Source organism: Rhamphochromis sp. 'chilingali' (genome assembly GCF_963969265.1).
Source record: "Rhamphochromis sp. 'chilingali' genome assembly, chromosome: 15".
Lineage (NCBI taxonomy): Eukaryota > Metazoa > Chordata > Actinopteri > Cichliformes > Cichlidae > Rhamphochromis > Rhamphochromis sp. 'chilingali'.
In genome coordinates, this window is record NC_137942.1 from 11,983,318 (window position 1) to 12,002,496 (window position 19,179).

Genomic DNA, 19,179 nt, shown 5'->3' on the forward strand with positions numbered 1-19,179 from the left:
ATGAAGTGCCTGCCTTGGACATGACTGATGCCAAACCCAAGCAGCGCAGAGTAAATACAACATGTATTTGTTTTCAATTTATTCCAATTTAATCGCATGTCTTTTTGAACTGAATTTTTACTTGATTACAAATATTTAATGCAGCAGTTTGCATCACTTTCTGATTTGTAAGTGAGTGATTGCCATTCAGTTTCGCACGCTCGGCTGTGTCGGTTGCTAGGAGGCAATCATTTCCTTCATAGCGGGAGCTTTGCTACTGAACCAACTATTTGTTGTTGAAGCATCTGAGGCATAAACATCAATCCTAATAGCACGGGAAGCGCTTGTGCTTCATCATCAGATGGAAAGACTTCTCTTTGCATGAAGAAACTGACCGTCATAATTTATGACTGTCAAATCTTTAAATCAATCACGAGTGTTTTCCCAGCTGAATAAATTTGTGTTTGTGTTATCGTGATCCCCGCGTCGCCCCCCATTGCCCTGCATGATTTTGGCTTGTTCTCTCAGCATACCTCATTTTCGAATGCACTGAAATGCTAATTAAGATGTTAGGAGGTCCCAGAACACTTTATGGGTACAAGCTATTTTTGGAAACCTCAGAAAATTTGCTTTAAAAGCTGCAGCGTTTGTTCAATCGAGTTGGAAAACTTTCTGCCGAGGCGTTGGCCAGTCACACACACACACACACACACACACACACACACACACACACACACACACACACACACACACACACACACACACACACACACACAGAAAGTGATTTCACTCACACTTATCATACTTGTCTCCTCCACCTTGATATCAACTTCCCTTTTGTGGGAGAAAACAGGAGAGAGAAAGCCTGAAGCTGTAGCAGCTCTGAGAGTTGCACCAGCTTTTCTAATTATGCAGCAAAAACTGTCTACGTAAACTCTTTGTTCTTCTGTCTCTTGATTCTGGTCAGGTAATGTTACTAAATGCCTCTTTCTTCTGCACAGAAATGATTTGAGTGATGGGGTTAACGTGAATGGTTCATGTGACAGACACACACAGCTTTTAACATTTCCCCCACTCTGCACTGAAAGGACTTGTGTCACCCTGTTCTTGATGAGCATGTCTGCCATAGCAAACAGATTCTAATGATCATGGTGATTATCGTAATGATCCAATAGAAGTGGATAATGAGGTTATTTGCTTTGGATCAAGGCGGCCTGTAAATTAATAGCTAAAGAAACAGAGTGTAGCATGTGAAACAAGATAGCAGATCTGTGCACTTAAATGTAAATCTGCCGCGTTTGTCTTTGTGTTAACACAAGCGATCGCCATTTGCCCGGCTTTGCTTTATTCGTCATCCTCCTCACCTTTACACCAGTGCTCTGAAATTGCCGTCCACTCTCGCTTTTTGTGGGTTCCAGTCTCACAGGGATATGATGTTCTGCTCTATTAGAAGAGAAACAGTGATGATAATAATGGTGGATGTGATCAGTGCAAAAGGGCAGGCTTTGGCCTCAGGCATGTAACATCCTCCAAGTAGGGAGAGCACAAAGAGAGAAGACACCCATCTCACACCCTCCAAAGAGTCCTAACCTTCTTCCACCCAGAGGCACGCTGACTCATAGACACAAGCAGAAGAAATACTTTCCCTTTTGCCTTTACTCGTCCATTTTTACTATTCCTTTTGCTGTTCTCACTTGGCTATTTTCAGCTGTTTCCCCTCCCATTCTCTAGAATTTATTCTCCCTGTACAGAAAGTCATCCTTCACTTCCCTTTCTCTTTTTGTTCTTTATTTGTTAGTTACTCGGTCTGTGTGATGCTTCCTCTCTTTTCATTTCTTGATCACCTCATTCCTTTGTTTTGTCATCTCTTTTTGTCTCATTTCATTCACTTTGGCCTTGCATTCTTCCTTTATTCCTTCCATTCTCCCTCCCCATCACACTGAAAATGAACATTTCATAATGCCAGCTTTCTTTTTTGTCACAAAATAAAACCAATTTATCCACCCAGCTCCCTCTCTCTCTCCTTCTCTCCCTCAATCACCAGCCTTGCCTCCCTCCTTGCTCTCTTTACCCGGCCCTCTTCAGAGACCACAGGAGAGCTATTGTTGAAAAGCACAGAAAGAAGCACAATCAAAAGAAACAGGAGAAAAGACAGATTTTTCTTACACTGAAGCACAAATGTTGGTAGGAAAAACAAATGCGTGTCATTGCACTGAATGGAATCACTTTTTGACCATCAATGATAAAGCGAGATTGGGGATGAGGTGGGGGCTGCGGGATAGCTTGAGAGTAAATGCCGTGAGAGCTGTGGAGCTGAGTAGTACATTGCATGTCTATTGCTGTTTGTTTACTGCTCTTCTACTTTTTCTTTGTCCCTCCTGCCCTCCCTCTGAGCATGTCCTTTTCTCTCAACTGCTGATCATAGAGGGTGGTCACACAACACTCAAATTAAGGCACAAGCTGCATTAGTTCAGAGGTTGTGTGTGTGTGTCTGTGTGTTGTGCATACAGTGTATGATAGAAATAAACGCTGGTGCAAAGAACAGCTGCTGTGAATGTGCTTGCCACTCAGTTCTGCTTTTATTCTCTCTCCCTCTTTGCTATTTGCTCTCTGCATCTCTCTCTCTCTGCCTTGCTTGTACTCTGCGATATCCAACATACTAATCCATGCAGCGACACCCGGGCAGGTTGTGGGCCTGCATTGCCACTGGGGAAGAGGTTAAATATCAGAGAAGGTCACAAAGAGGCGGGGCTGGAGAGGTCGAAGGAAAAACCAAATCAGCGATGATAAAGAGAGGGGCGAAGCCGCTCACGCCCTGCCGTCTTTGCTACCAGATGAAAAGCACTGCCATGCCTGCGTGATGTTGTGTGTGTTGACATATTTAGCAGGATGAAAAGCTTTGATAAATGAAAAATGCAGGGACTTTTATAATCCCAACTGTCTGTTTTGTATTCTAAGTTCAGGTTTATAATCAAGATTAGGATTACATTTATTTTTGTACAGATATACACATAGTATGATAAAAATTTCTCTGAACTATTTGAGGATGTCACATAGTCTGCAATATGCACTAAATCTGTCATCTTAAAGATTTATCACAATCATGCATTTTTATGTTTGATCTTTTGTGTGTAATTAAGCAAGATTTATTTTCTTGCATTTGGAAAGTTTGGCTCTAGATTAGGATTCGTTTTTTTTTTTTATCTCACACAAATATGTGGAGCTAAAACTGTCACAATAGACCATCGACCACAACATTAAAACTGTTGAAAGCCAAAGTGAACGGAAAAGTTGATGCTCTACATCTGAATGTTACATTGACACATCCCAGAAAGCTAAAAAAAATTGAGCAAAGCATCCTGCTCATGGTGTTGGCACCACCAAGCTGGAAAATGCACTCATACTGCAAAAAAGTGCCTGAGGAAACCCAAGAAATACAACCAGAAAAGCCAAAGCACTGATCCCAAATCCAAACTCAACAGACCATACCATGGAGCAAAGCCATCCATGATGTCCCCAAATCTACTAGAGCCCCAATGCCACATACTGCAGACATATCTTGTATCCAGACCCTGATAAGTCACAAGTGTGTATTCTGGTGGTGTTCTTGAGTGGACTTAAATAATATTCAGCATGCGTTATGTTATGTGGCTGATTGGTAGCAAGAGTGAAGTGCTGACTGTAGGTTAGTTGAAACTGGTATAGAGCACAGAAAATGAATGGAGTCAATAAAAGCTCCATACAGTATCCCAGCGTGTGTGTGAGAGAGCATGTGTGTGTATCATGCAGTAAATGAAATAAGACAAAGCAACCGGCTCCCCACTAAAACAAACAAACACTCATACAACACAAAGAGATGTAGACCAATCTGTCTGCTCCATCAGCAAACTCAGCAGGAGCAGTGTTAGCTATAACGATACCATCTTTACTGTTCTCTGCCTTCTAGCCCCTGAAGGGGCAGAGCAGGCTCCACTGTCAAAAAATCAGAGCTCAAGTTCCAGATTGTGATTTATTTCATTAGGCAAATGAGATGTGTGAGCCCCGCAGCACCGCTGACTGAGTCACCGCTTTTCACTGTCTCGATTTGTATGCACGCCTGCAAACACAAACACACGCACACATAGAGAAGACATGCATTTTTCACGTGAAAATAACTCTGTTAACAGCCCCAAAACATATGTAGCAAGTCTGATTCAATCAAGCGTCCAAACACTTGAGAGTGATGAGCTGGTAGTGGCAACAGCTGTTGCCAAGCCATCTTGCACAAAATGGCCTCCGATTTCCCAACTGATCATTCTACCTGACCACCACAGGGGGAGCCTCTCTCCTCTCCTCTCCTCTCCTCTCCTCTCCTCTCCTCTTCTCTCATTTAAATGCTGTACAGAGAAGAAAAAATAATTTCCTTTTTCTTGACGTATGCACATACAGAATTTAAAGAGGCTCCTAATTCCGTGTTTTTTCTTTCCCCTTTGCCTGCAGGTTCACCCTCAAAGTGGGTGTAAGCTGAGGAAGTGCCCCCCAACTCACCTGTGCCTGCTGACCACCTCTGACCACCTAGACCAGTTCCTTACACTTCTCGGCCTCAAGCATGGCTCTTGCAGTCTGGATCGTCTTCACTTGTGCTGTGGCTTCCAGCAACATTGCTCCATCCTCACAGGGTATGTAATATTAAAATTCTCTAGTGTTGTCTATATCATGACGAGTGCACATGTGTGCATCTGGATTCAGAATTTATGCGTTAAGATTCTGTTTTAACTCAACGAGCCAGCTTAGACTGTTTTACACACCGTAAGCTTCTGTTGGTTTCACCGTTACTTGTAGCCGGCCTGGCCTGAGGTTACTGCAAATGAGGATGCAATATTTATACATGTGATGAAGGTTGTAAGTGTATTGACTTGCTGACCAGGCTAGAAAAGCTGCACTTCATTAACTGAACTCTCTCTACAGGAGACAGAGAGAGAGAGTGTCTGAGCAAGGTGGATGTGAGAATGTCAATAAAATTTCTTGTCATCTTGATGTTAGTTGGAGCGTGGCAAGAGAATAAGGGGGAATCCGTGCATGTAATGGTGCCATATGTGTGACCTCCTTGAATGTGCCATGTACCATAAGATGTTTCGTTTTGTGTCGCATGTGCGCTAGCTGTTGTAAGCTTGGCAGCAGGTGACCTGGATGGGATGACGTGATGCTGGAGGGTGTTGTGTATTTGTTGGAAGATATGTATGAGGGAAGGAACGGGAATTGCAGGGGTAGGCAGCGGGCCGAGGAGGGAAAGGAGGGGCTGCTGGGTGTCCTGCTAGTGGCCTGCCACACAGACAGCAGCACACCATCTGCTGTATGTTCTCCGTCAACTCTGTGCCAATGAGCCGCTGGGTGATGGACAGCCAGAATGAAGAGGAGGAGCTTAAGGACACATGGTTACCGCAGGGAGGAGCTAGCGATGAAGAAAGTGGGGAACAGTAAGGTGTGTTTTCATATTAGTGCTGATATCAATATTGGATTTAACAGTTCCCCAGTGAAAGCTATGATTGGACAGGTGTGGCTCTAATTTGAGAAGCTATTCTTTTTTCTCCTTTGGTTGCATCAGATCTGTGTGGCCCATGTTGTGTTCCATTAGGCCACTGGCATCATGTTGCTTTGTGTTTTACTTGTGGGTGTATATATTTGTATGAAAATAAGCCTCCACCTATCTGCATGACCTGGCACTTCGGGAATAGTAATAATACAGCAATAATCAGTCACAATCACTATCAGCGCACAGACAGAACATTTGGTTGGATGAAATTAAGAAGATTTTTTTTCTATTGGAATCAGGCACATTGCACATTTACATTGGCTCATGTTCACCCACACTGTTTTGGTGCACATAATTTTGGCAGTCAAATTTTGGCTGAAATTCATTCTCTCTTTTATAGTGTGACCAGAGGAGCAGGAGAGAAAAAGAAAGGAGAACAAGGGAAGTGGAATTTAAAGGAAGAGCGCAGGGTTTTGATGTGATGAGATCTGCTGAAATCCCTCTTAGACTAATCAAAGCTCATTTGGAAACCTGCATGATCATCACACATGGCTTCACAGTCTAATGTGTACTCCCTGCTCCTCCTCCGTGTCCCGACTAATCTGCGATGCTTTAACCTCACTCTGCTCCTGGCTGCACATTCTAATATTTACCCTTAACACACACCCATTTATTCTACTCTGGAAGTAGCTCTTTAGTGCAAATGTTCTTAACCAGCATGAGCTTTGTACACGTACGCCTCACATAGTGAATATTTATCCCCTTAAATCACTGTGCAGTTTTTCATTTGTCTTTGAAATCCAATGGCTGCGTGAGACAAAAGACAATATTTTCATCTGTGAATACAAACTCATACTAACACAAGCAAATAAAGTCATAATCATACTGGCATATAGAAAATCCCTCCACCCCTTTGTCCCGGCAGTCTCCCTGACAGCCTGACATGCGTACCTTGACAAACAGAATGTCCCGCTGATTCCACAGAATGCTTGAGAATGTACCACCCTTCATACATAGTGCTGCTGATCTGAAAGCCCATTAGGCTTGCTTAATGTGGCAGGCATTGCAGGCAGCTGCGCTGTACGTGATGAAGCCCTGACACAGAACTTTCATTTAGCACAGTGTAAAGCGTTGCTGTGTGCATGTGTATTCGTATTTATGTGCACCAGTGGTGGCAGGAAGACCATTACAAGGCTATTTGTAGGTCCTTTCAGTCTGCAATGTGATGGGTATGAATTTGCAAGCATACAGTATAGTGCATAATGTGCCTGTATGTCCATGAGTGCATGGTGATGTGTGCATGCGAGAGTCTGTATGGATCTTTGTGTTTATGTGAGAGTGCTGACATATCCAGATAGATGTGCGTATGAGCCTTTTTGTGTGTATGTGTGCGTGTGTGTGTTTGTGTGTGCCACTCATACCAGGATGGCAGTGCCAGCTGACTGGTTGAATCTGTTCTCATCTCCCCTGTATTTAAGCCTTTGCTCTCAGATCAGTCGTGTGGAAAGGCCCCTGGTCCTTTAGTGCACACGCAGACATTTTTATCTGTCTTCCCCTCCTCTGCCTGGCTTTTTTTCCTTCCCTGCCTTTTCCCCTGAACAGTAGCTATTATTTAAGGATAGGGGACTAGCTGTTTTTACACATCTTCTCAACAAAGTGCTTAGTCTCTCGACTGTTCTCCAAGGGTGACACAATGTTTGAATGGGGACTGTTCTCAGTGTATGCTTTTGCTTTCTGTAATGCAGGGCTCGGTGTTTTGTTTTGTTTTTTTTGTTCCATGGAGAGTAGGGCTGTTCGATATAACGATATATATCGGACGACGATATAAAAACATCTATTGTTTGTTTCGTGGTGTCGCAAAATAAACTGTTTACGGCAATATTTTTTCATCGTTTTGATGGTCACTGTAGTGGCTATATTAATTTCTTAAAGTTCTCTCTTTCTCTTATATTTAATATAACCACACACAAGCGCCTGTTTTTATGCGTTGTGCTTAGCAACAAGACGGTAAAGCCATCGCGTGTCCGCTTGTTTATTTTCCACATAAACCTTTCACAATAAAGCTCAAGATCCTGTTGAGACTTTTCAAAATAAACTGAATCACGTGAAAGAGTATGCAGAGTATTTACGGATGAGAAGCAAAAAAAGAGCCGTCAGGTGCTAAAAAATAAACCTTAGACTCAAATGTTAGAACAGGCTTTTCCCCGCAGCACGCGTTGTAATTAATACTTATATACGTTACAACTTATGTCTAAAAATGTATCGTTTCATACATCGTTAAAACACTCGACTCCAGGTACACGACGCCCAGCTGGAAACACTTCACGCAAGTCGAGCCGAGATTCACAGAATTTACAGAAAATGTTAAATTTTTGTGATTTATATCGTTATCAGGAGGATACATGTCTTATATGATATGGATATGAGCTTTTGGTCATATCGCACAGCCGTAATGGAGGGCTACATAAAGAATTCACTATGCTGTTGCAAGACAGATGCTTTTTTTAAAATGTCTGAGCTGACAGTTTTTTCCAGGTCCAAATGTTGCCATATCCTAAATTTAAAAGTGGGAGCAAAGATTTAAAAAAAAATGAGTGAGTGAGGGTCTTAAAATCCAATATTGAATTTGCACAGTTAAAGACACGTCTTTCAGTCCTGCAGAAATATTAAAATTGTCATTTTAAAACAGTGACCTACTCATAAATTCATAAGAGCTGACTCTGACAGGCTTATGCCAATAATATCTTTAGAGGAGGCAATAAAAGAGTGCTACTAACACATAGCTTTTTGTCGCCGTGTACTTTCCTAAACAGCATGTAACTTTGAGGCTTCACAAGCAGCATTTTGTATTTCCTTATTCCCTTCATTTTGTTAACTCACAGCTCTACACTTTTCGCTTGAGTATATGTCAAGCAGAGCACTGAAGCTGAATTAGTTGAACTAAATCACTGAATTAGTTGATTAGATTCAGTTGCATTTAAATGAGTCCATGACGGGAACATAGTAAAGATCCTTTCCTTGTTGAAATTAATTCTGAATGCAATTAATTTGCATTCATAAATACTTTTAGAACTACAAAGGCGCTGAGAAAGTGCATCACTCACCAAAGTCAGCGCTCTACCTCAAAGATTTGAAGAAAGTGATCTACTGCTGTGACAAAAATGTATTAGCTCTTCCTTTTGCTTTACTTCAAGTGTCACTACAATTATCATAGTGGTTTGTATGTTCTTGCTCATATGTAGTACAGTACCCACTCGCTATTTTTATGGTCATATTTAAGCACTCACTGCACATCTTTGTGGATAGAGATCTGAGACATGAAATGAAGAATATATATCTGTGTGTGTGTGTGTGTGTGTGTGTGTGTGTGTGTGTGTGTGTGTGTGTGTGTGTGTGTGTGTGTGTGTGTGTGTGTGCGTGTGTGTTTAACACACTTGTTAAATAGCCTGTCAAAAAACAAAAAACATGTTTTAGAAATCTGTCAAAAACCTATATATTTACCTTTCTATTTATTTATTTATTTATTTGGCAAATAACACATTGGACATCTGTGTAAGTGTAACATTCAGTCACTAAGACAAATTTTCATCTCAGGAATGCAAATAAAAAATGGCATCTTAATCAAAAAATCATAATGTGCTTCACATTTTTTCTGCTTTTTTGTAAAACAGTAAATTTGAAAATTCATGGATAACAGCAATAATTACATTTTAGCATTAAAAATATCACTTTGATTAAAGACCTGGTGTGTAATAGTGGAATACCTATTACAGAAGCAAAAATGGATTTGGTAATTACAAATACTGTTTATATATATATATATATATATATATATATATATATATATATATATATATATATATATATATATATATATATATATATATATATATATATATATATATATTCAGCCAAGTACATTTGTTGTTTGAACTTAATTCAAAATTAGTCTCCGGTGTTACCTCAGCCACTATCCTGGCAACTTCAGCATAGTTTAATGTAGTTATTTTTTTTAAGGTGCCTCTGAACATAATTCAGACAGTGACTGATTACATGAGCAACCACACTGTAATTGGAAAAACAGAATTTCTTAGAGACAGGCATGTTGTATCCTGTCAGGTTCACATTGCTCCTGCTTGCAACACCTGGTACTTTGCAGTGATTTATTATTTGTAATTAATTCTACACGGTAACTTTGTTGTTATGAATCTCGATCAGTCTTGTGTATTTCACATCCCCGAGTTCACATGGGAAGGATGCTCAGTAGAAGAGTACAGTTACTAACTTTGACCAATTCTCCTTTGACACAAATATTAGTTGCAGGATCACAGAGGCAGTTGACTATTGCTGGACTTAAATGACATAAATAATAAACTATAGAGACAAGTTCATTTCTAATAGCTTGGATTTTTATAGACCAAGGCCATCCAAACTGCATGTTGTGTGTTCACTGAGACAAGTAAATGCTCCCATTTTGTCTGAAAATGACCTTTGAGTATGCTTTAGCGTGGCTTTTCTCTTTCATAAAGCTGAAATCCACAGCCTTTACTGACACTAATTGCTAATCTAGTGGCTTGTGAATATTGCATATCATCTGGATTTTGCAATAAAGAGCTGCTCTAAAGCCTTTTTTCTCCCTATTCTCTCTCAGTGCCCCTTGTGTGTGTGTTTTCAAGCTTTTGTTGCTTTCTCATCTTATTTGCAACAGTCAGTTCTTCTCACTTCTCTCTCATTTTCATCCAGTCTCTCAGGCCCCCCCCCCCCCCAAAAAAAACCTTAGCTATTATACCCCCTTTTTGTGCTGTGATATACTTCCCCACACACTCCCTCCTATCTCTTTCCTGGCCTCCCATTCTGTTCGCCCATCATCGTTTCTGCTCTCCTCCTTTTTAAACTCTCAGCTCTCCCCATCACTCGACCCCACTTTCTATCGAGCTTCCATCATTGAGATTAACCCCGCTGCCTCCTGCAAGCCACATTTTCCTCCTTTCCTTACCCTCTACCTCCCGTCCGTTAGCAGCGCACATCTCTTGTCGTTGTTATTCGTTTCTCTTCGCCTCTTTCTGCCTTCTGTCATATCTCGTTCGCCACCTCCCTTGCTCGCTCCCTGGTGCTGAGAGTTACTGTGCTCTTCAAAGCCCTTGGCTGAGAGCAGTAGATCACAGAGAGGCCTGTGTGAGTGAAAGGTTAATGGATGGCCTTTGAACATATATTGGGCGTTGGGGGGGGGGGAGGGACCGACGGGGCGGTGTGGCGGCGTGTTCTTTCAAACCTCACTTTGAAGATGACGCACGCCGCTCTCATGTGCTTGTGACTGTATACGGGGTTGTGCCTTTTTGTTTATTCATTCATGTTAGTGTATGTGTGTTTGCGCCCATTTTGTTTGTGTGTTTGTGTGTTTGTGTTTGCTTGTAGTCGTGTGTATGCAAGGGCATGTTAGTTTGTGTACATTGATTTGTGTACTGCAAACAAGCTTCTACATCAAGGATTGAGTACTGTGTTCCTGTTTGTGCAGTCGCGTGATAGCTGCCTCTGTTCTCTCCGGGCCGTGGTGTGTAACTTTGAGGCTCACATACACACACTGCATGTGTGTGTATGTGAGACGGCTGGTTTGTGAACATGTACAAAGGTGTGTATGTATCAAGCATGTTATGTGATTAAGAATGTGGGCATTTGCTTATCTCGTGTTCTGTGGAATGCAGAGTGATAGTTAATAGCAGCAGCTTACGGCTGGAAACCAAGAGCAGAGAGAGTAGAGAAGTGAAGAAAGAGAGAGCTAGATCACAGCAGAGAGGGTGGCAATACAGTGAAAGGGAGTAAAGGAGGAGAATGGAATTGAAATGAGAAACTAGAGGTAAAGGGCTGGGAAGGAAGGTGAAGCTAAGAGGTGGGGAGAATGAGGGGAGTGTGTCGGGGACAAGTAAAGGTAAATGAGATCGTTTCCAGGTCGATGAAATTAGATGAGGGATTGAGGGATGGTGCGAGGTGAAAAAGAAAAACACAGAGAGAGGAGGAAACTCACAGTGTTACTCATTACAGTGCAAGTGAATACAATGGCCTGTAAGTGTAGGAGGAATATTTTAATTCATGCTGTAGCTATGAAAACATGAAAGTAGAGGAGCACACAAAATCCTCCGTGCTGTAGTTAACCACATAAGTATACTCGCAAACAGATCGATCACCTCATAAACATGCAGAGTGAAAATACACTCAGGCGCACACACTGTCCAAGCGTCCGGACCTTTGGCTTAGTGTATAAGGAGGTTAATTAAGTGTCTAATGCAGCAGCGGGGCCGGGCTTTGACACTCATCTTTCCTAACAGGTCTCCGGTTGCGACTTACGACTTTTTCAAATCCACACACACACACAGACTCATACTTGCACACACCTTTTTTTCTGACAGCACTCCGCACAAGCTACTCACTCCATCTTCCCCTCTCTCCTCCACACTTTGACTTTCTTTTTTCTCATCACTTGCTTCTGCTCTTCATTTCCTCGCCAACTTCCCCGCTTTCCTCTCTCTGCTTCTCTGTCTCTACTCCATTCCTCCCTCATCCCTGTGGCTGTTTCCCTGCAGCACCAGCAGTTTTACTCCAGCACAGTGTTTATATGAATCTAGGTCTGACTCACTGTCTGCTGGCCTGCCTCCTCTGATATGTGCTGGAAACATAGAACAGAATAGAGTTGTGGTGGGCCTGTAGCACTGCTCCCTTCCCCGGGGAGATGGAGGATATTTTACACCCGGTGAATCTCCTACTTTTTAGGCAGGCTGATTTTTATTTTGGGCTATGCCGATTCCCCGTGTTGAGGCACTTTTATTGCATAATTAGGCGCCAGGGCTAGCAATGAAGTGGTTTGACAGTATGAGCACGTCCCGTCTCGCCTCCCTCCTCAAGTTTGTGTGTATGTTGTTCAGTGTCTCAGCGGTTTTTTTAACCACCCGTCTTAATATCTATGCAATGCCTGCTAGTTCCCCCCACAGCAAAGTTTGTCAACGCACAGAGCGAGAGAGAGTTCTTGAGGTTGAGGATGGATGATGGGTAGAGCTTGTGTGCATTTGCCTGCGAGAGTTTGTGTGTATGTGCTTGTCCGTAATTGCAAATGCCTGAGTGTGTGTTGTGTGAGAGTGTAAGTATCCCGTTTCCAACAGGGGCACATTTAATTCTCTTATGAATGATGTAATGTTATGGGCTATGTTGTAATTCAGTTCTGTTAGAGGACGGGGCTGCTGAGGAGAGAAGCTGTCTTATTGAGCAGATCCCAACAATAGGAGGCCTCCTCTCCCACGAATCTGTCTGCCTCATTTCTTTTATGTCACTGACCTTGTGCCTCCACAAAGAATAGTCGTTATGCTCATCTGCTGCCAGCACTTTGTTTGAAGGTTTCTATCTTTTTCCATTGTTACCCTGTCTCATTTGCTGTGCCATTCCATTTCTTCCTCCTGTGTGCTTGTGCGACTCAGCTCCATCACAGTGGATGTGTGTCATTTTGGCACTGCTTTGTGTTCTGACCTTATAGCAAGACTGGTGACTCCCTATACAGTCACTCCTCATCTCATCTCTTCTGTCTCCTTTGCCTGCAGCAGACAGGCGGAGGAGTCAGAGATTAGATAGCATCCTAGCTTTGAGGCCAGCATTTCTCCCTCCCATCCAAAGTCACACACACACATGCACACGCACTGTCCCACAAGCTCAGGCTGCCCCCACCCCTCGCACCCTCATGTTAGGCCTTTAGGTTTGTCTCAGCATGTCACTTTGTCACAACTCCTCAGCTTGAAGGCTGCCTGGATGTGACAGTTCTGGCCACATCGCCTCAGCCTGTCTGTGGTGACAGGCCATGCTCCAGTGAGTCATTACGCTAACTCGCAGTGCTAAGTGAGTCGCTAAGATGCAGCACTAAGCTGATAAGGAGCTCTAGAAATTGGTTGGGATCAGCTGGAGAGGGATCCCCATCACTGAGACCTCTCAGTTCTGTCCAATGACTGTAAAATTACTTGTTCTTCCTCGCCAGCTTTACTAAAGAACTAACCTAAAACTTATGAGGGAGTTAGCTCTTTGCGTTAGCTCTAATGCTAAGGGTATATGTAGATGTAAGGGGTGTTTTAATAATACCACTGGTATATGTGGGCAAAAATAGGAAAATGACCTATATAACAAGAAACCTCCCCACTACTGGACAAAATGTTTCCAGTTCTATGCTTCAGTGCTAGGCTAATGAGTAGTACTGGGAGACAGAGAGGCTAAAAGGGCTGATCATATCATCACAAAAAAACACTCTTCCAAAAGCACACACCACGAGCCACAGTGCTCCACAAGTATAATCTCCTGTTGTGACTCAGTCGCATACTTGCTGGATACCTCCAAGGCCAAACTTTCACAGAGAAAGACACTATAGTTTCTGTGAGAGCCTCGGTGATCCCAAGGTCAAACTGTCTGAGGTGGTGAAATGAAGATGCTTTTATGTTTGAAAGCACATCGCTGCTGATGAAGACAAATCTTTGTCTGTTCGTACAGAAAATGTAAAATCATTTTGAATGCCACCTGTTTTAGTCAGTACTGACATAACAGACCAAACATTTTCTCTTAACTTTTCTCAAGTGTTGGGCATGGCTCTGGTTGCAGGTAAGATTTTCTTATCGCTCCTCATCAGTTATATCGGATTTGCGCGCAAAGTTGTTATGTGCACTGCAGCTACAGACGTAAGATTAAGAATAGATTTAAAGACTAACAGGAGTAGAGAGCATATGAGCATGCAAAGTCTAGATTGACTTGTGCAAAATTATGTTCTTGTCTGATGGTTCAAGCATCTATCCACCCTCAGGCTTTAATTACTGTGTGAGGATAATGAGTCAAATCCAATCAGTTCTCTCTGTTGCTCTTAATTTGTATGGAGCTTCTATTTGAAGCCAACCGCTTCAGCCCTTCACACCAGCTGCCCTGGAGTGACACCAGGGCTCTGGCTGTGTGGCTGTGTGTGTGTGACCTCTGTCACTTCCACTCTGCCACATCCATGAAAATCAGCTTATATAATTACTGAATTGGCCCATTATTGGTATGTGTAACAATTGGTAGCATTTCTTGAGCACGGTGGCTGTTAATGCAGTTTTATACACCACAGGAGATAAGTCATAGTCTTACTGCGAGGGATTACATCCAAGTATACATATGGCTGCTGCAGAGAAAGTCACTCCATTCAGCTATTATGAGTCTGACAGACAAGACTAAATGCCCATGTGTGTTATTGTGTGTGTCTGTGTGTGCTGGCTAAAGAGACCCTGAAACCTTAATGGATTCCTGCAGAGTGAAGGACAATCATAGCCCATGGCCAGGCCAAGCTTATCCTCTGCTCATCTCATCTCAGCTCAGCTCAGAGCCAGCCACATCTCCAGCTAGGCCTCAGGCCATCTGGCTGGCACGCTACCACATACACACACCCTCTCACACACACATAGACACTGAATCCATCCCTCAAGTTAAGATCCATGCTTGTTGTGAATACACCATTCAGAAATTTCTGTATGGATGCAAGATGAATCCTTCTGTATATCTAAACTTTAAAACCCACCTTAGAACTGCAACTTGTCAAAAAGTGGTTGCGTTGCTCTGAATTATGTCGGTGTGAAATATGATATATTAATGACACAAGCAGAGATTTGCAGGGGTGCTAGAAATAGGATAGTTATCTAGCTGCCACACTGAAATTTACTGGCTCATAATGGCTGTGCTCAATTAAGGCTAAATATATGCTGTAACAGCTGGGCCGGAGAAAGTTATACCTGGGAAAAAAGACAACGGATTTAGGTCCATACAACAGTCTCTGCATAAATTTGGTAATGTTTCATAATCAAGTACATATCATTGTGATTCAGCAGACTTTTGCCTAGTCATTGACTATATAAAGTGTAACTGTAAGATCTAAGTGAGACATCCCACATAATGTTTCACAATTGTATAAAGCTTATGAAAGGTACATTGTTGAGCTTTGTGCAAAAAGTTCTGTGCCAATGTCTTGAGCCATTATTATTCACCTTTTTGCTACAATACAGCCTGAACTGTCTTAGGCAAGCTTTCTTGTATCTTCTTTAAGCAGTGTTCAGGAATAGTTTTCGAGGCTAGTTAAAAGAAATTCTAAGGTTTTTTGGGGATGTTTGCTGCCTTTTGTTCTGTTTTCTGTCATGATGATGCCATCCTGCTTCAATAATGTGGCGGTCTGGGCTCTGGGGAGGTCAGTCCATAATTGATAGTGTTCTGTTGTACGTTTGTATGTGTGTGTTTTTCTATCCAGATGTGTTGCCATTGCCAATCAGTTGCTTTCCAGATGGTGTTGCATGGTGATTCAAAATCTGATGGTACTTTTCATAATTTTGTCAATTTTGACAAGATCCCCAAACCCCAACTCCATTTCGGGCAGTGGTGTCTACACTACTGCCTGAAATAGAGCTCAAAAGCCTCCATTAGCCTTCATTGTGTTTTACAGAAGGTTGTGGACACTCACTGTTGCACCTCTCTCCTGACCTTCCCTGTACATACTGATCATTCCACTGATTTTCAGTCTAGTTCTTGTGTTATTTGGCGTACCTCGCCTCTTTTCCCTGTTTTTTTCCCTTACCAACTACTTTTTGACAGGTGTCTATTGAGACCTTTCCTGATAAAGGCTTAGTGAACTGTGGATAGAGCCCAGTTAGTTAGTTCTGCCAATTCATTTTTTTCCAATGTGGTCAAATCTTTTTAAATCAGGAGATAAGCCAAGTTGTCTGTTTTGTGTGGACTCAACACGTTCATTCTTTAGTTAGTTGTCTTTTATATGCCTATAAATTATTCATAGTGCAATATTAAGTGCCTTTACAAACAAACAAAACTAAATTCTTTGAAAAGGGTGAAGGACTAGACTGAAATTGAGAAAATAGAGTCAGTGTCCAAATTAAAAGTTTGAAATACCATCAGAAAGCCTGGTGCTCAAGACCACTTTTAACAAAATTAGAAAAAAGTCTGGCTTCTTAGAGGCAAAATATAAAGAAATGACAAGTGGCTCAAGATGTTTACACAGTACTGTAAATATATGCACTTCTTTTGAAACTCTGCTGAAGAAATAGCTTAAAGGAGATCTTCGCAGCTCAGTGGCAGTATATGGAACTGAAAAGCCAGAAATGCTGTATTTACCATTTAAATTTGCTTGGTATATAAAGTGTGGTTAATGAGTGAGCTGCTGCCTCTGGTAGGGACTAATATTCTTTGCGCCAACCTACAGTGTAAGCTGACTAAGTGTGATCACTCCTGGTGGCCCGCTTCACTTTTACTTCCCTCTTGGCTCATTGTAAGGTTATAATCACTGGCCAGCTGTACACTGCTGCGTATTCACACCACAGGGTAGTTAAGACGACAAGGCCACACACTGACACTACGCATTGTATCCCCACTGTGACACAAGAACTCTGTGTGTATGCATGGATGTGTGCAAGTGTATGTGTGCTTGAATGTGATCTTGCATACTCGTCTGCACAGTGCGTCTGCGTATGTGCTAATTTGCTTCTGTGGGTCTTGTGCGTTTGAGTGTGGACTTGTTTGTCTGGCCTCGCCTGCTGTTTGCATCTCCATGTGCTTTAATTAGTATGCGCTTTTGCATTTAGGCCTTTGTGATTTGGCACTGGCACTGTATTCTGGCGAGGCATAAAAGATTTGAAGTCTGTCTGTGCTAGTCATTCAGCCTTAATGGCGTTAGTTACACAACTGAACTGAAGTCCCTGCTGCATAAATGGGTGGCATTTAGAAATATGAGCAAGTCTGATGGCAGTGAATCATGTAGCACAGTGCTGCAGAGCATGTCTGGGATGACTGACATTGACATTGACCCAGATGGGCACTCCTTCTGAATGGACAGTGGCTGAAACTTAAGCACTGCTAGCTCAGTGTCAGAAAAGGAAAACAGCCCTGCTCTGTGGGTTTCAGCAATAAGAGTAGTGGGGGAGAGGGGCTGACTCAGTGCCCTTGTCTGCTGCTGAGCCTGTCTGGCAAGGGGAAGCGCTATATAGTGAAAGCCTTGGTTTATAAAGAAGTTGCACCCTGTTAAAGTACACCTACCGCCACTCTGTGTAGATTTCACAGGATTCCCACCATCTGGGTAATATGTATCATGTCCTCCTTACTGACACTGCAAAGGAGATCTCGGTCAAAGCCTTCTGGTCCTTCAGGACAGCGGACAGCTCCACACCTAGCTATCTCTGAAGCAGCTCCAAATCTAAGGATGCCATTTTCCCAAAAGAAGTTTTAAAGTCAGTTCAGTACCACGGATAGCAGCTCTCACAGGGCCTGGCATGAGGCTCACAAAAGGAGCGTTGGCTGTCCTTCAGTTTCACTTCCAGATCACTCACTCTACTCCTGTCTACTTCTGTTCAGTCTCTGTGCCCCTGCCTCCACCTGCACTGTAAAGGAAGCTGGCAGCCTTTTTTTTTTTTAGGCTGAATGGAGAAGCAGTTGGAAAGGTATGCAGTTATGGAGAGAGCTGGAGAGGCAATGAGTGTCTCTCTCAGCACCTCTTTGCAGGCCTCTTTCATGCCTCTCAGCCTGGCTCAGTGATTAACCCTGAGTACCCCGCTTTCCCTGCTGACCCTTCTCCACACAGAGCCGCAGCAGTACATTGACATGCCTCTCAGACAGCTGATTACCAGCAGTGGGTGTGGAAATGGTGTACACACCAGAGTTGAAAATGCATACAGATGCTCTCTGTCTCTCTTTTTTTTTTTTTTTACTTCTTTCACCTCTATTTCCTCTCTTGCTCAGACCTAATCCAACATTTCTGATAGGTAGAATACACTAAAAGATGCGAGAAAGTACATTGGGATGAGTATGATAAGCTGCTGTCTGGCAGTGTGTAGGAGTTTGTTAACATTTGAAACTCTCACAGTTTGTTTCACAAGTGGTGCAGTATCTCATTGCAAAAGCTGGTATGTCTCCAAATCCTTCATGCCAATATGTGGAAAGTGGTCGGCCAGGCTGTGCATCAGTAGCACTGCAAAATTACCATTCAATGAAGGCAAGTCAATAATGGCTCGTTTGTGTTTTACATGAGGACAGCAGGAACCACTTTCATACCACCTGCTCCTGTCAAACATGTATATATGATTTACAATTACACGGAACAACGAGGTGCCTCCTAAAAGTGTATATTAAGGTTCAATGAGTTATCAATAACTTTGCCTCTCTCTCTTTCCTCTCCAGCTCTGAGCCGGTCAATGATGCCCTTCGGTTTGATGCGCCGGGAGCTGGCTTGTGAAGGCTACCCGATCGAGCTGCGTTGCCCTGGAAGTGATGTCATCATGATTGAGACGGCTAACTATGGCCGCACCGATGACAAAATCTGTGACGCAGACCCCTTTCAGATGGAGAATGTGCAGTGCTACCTGCCCGACGCCTTCAAGATAATGTCACAGAGGTGACTATTGATCTGTTTAGATCTTGTGTGTGTGTGTGTGTGTGTGTGTTTGTGCAGAGTAAGAGCCCGGTATTGGCAGAGGAAACAAGATTTTATTTCACAACACAGTTCCTCTAGATTTACTTGCTTTTCCTCTTCAGATGCACAATTTGGGCACCTTGTGGCAAATTGTAGATCTTTTTTGTAATAACATTAAGTAAAACCAATGTCAAACTGAGGCTTTCCTTAAATGTAATTTAATGTTTCATTTTTATTTAAT

General features: G+C 42.6%; 1 protein-coding gene across 3 annotated transcripts in view; it reads left to right on the plus strand.

Moving 5' to 3' along the window:
- adgrl1a (adhesion G protein-coupled receptor L1a) overlaps nucleotides 1–19,179 on the plus strand; it is a 155,968-nt gene that overhangs the window by 89,539 nt on the left and 47,250 nt on the right. For all 3 annotated transcript variants that reach the window (XM_080904858.1, XM_080904859.1, XM_080904860.1), the window contains 2 exons: nucleotides 4,459–4,637; nucleotides 18,707–18,920. In XM_080904858.1, the coding sequence (XP_080760984.1) occupies nucleotides 4,568–4,637; nucleotides 18,707–18,920 (284 nt within the window). In that variant the 5' untranslated portion in view covers nucleotides 4,459–4,567. The remainder of the gene's footprint in view (nucleotides 1–4,458; nucleotides 4,638–18,706; nucleotides 18,921–19,179) is intronic.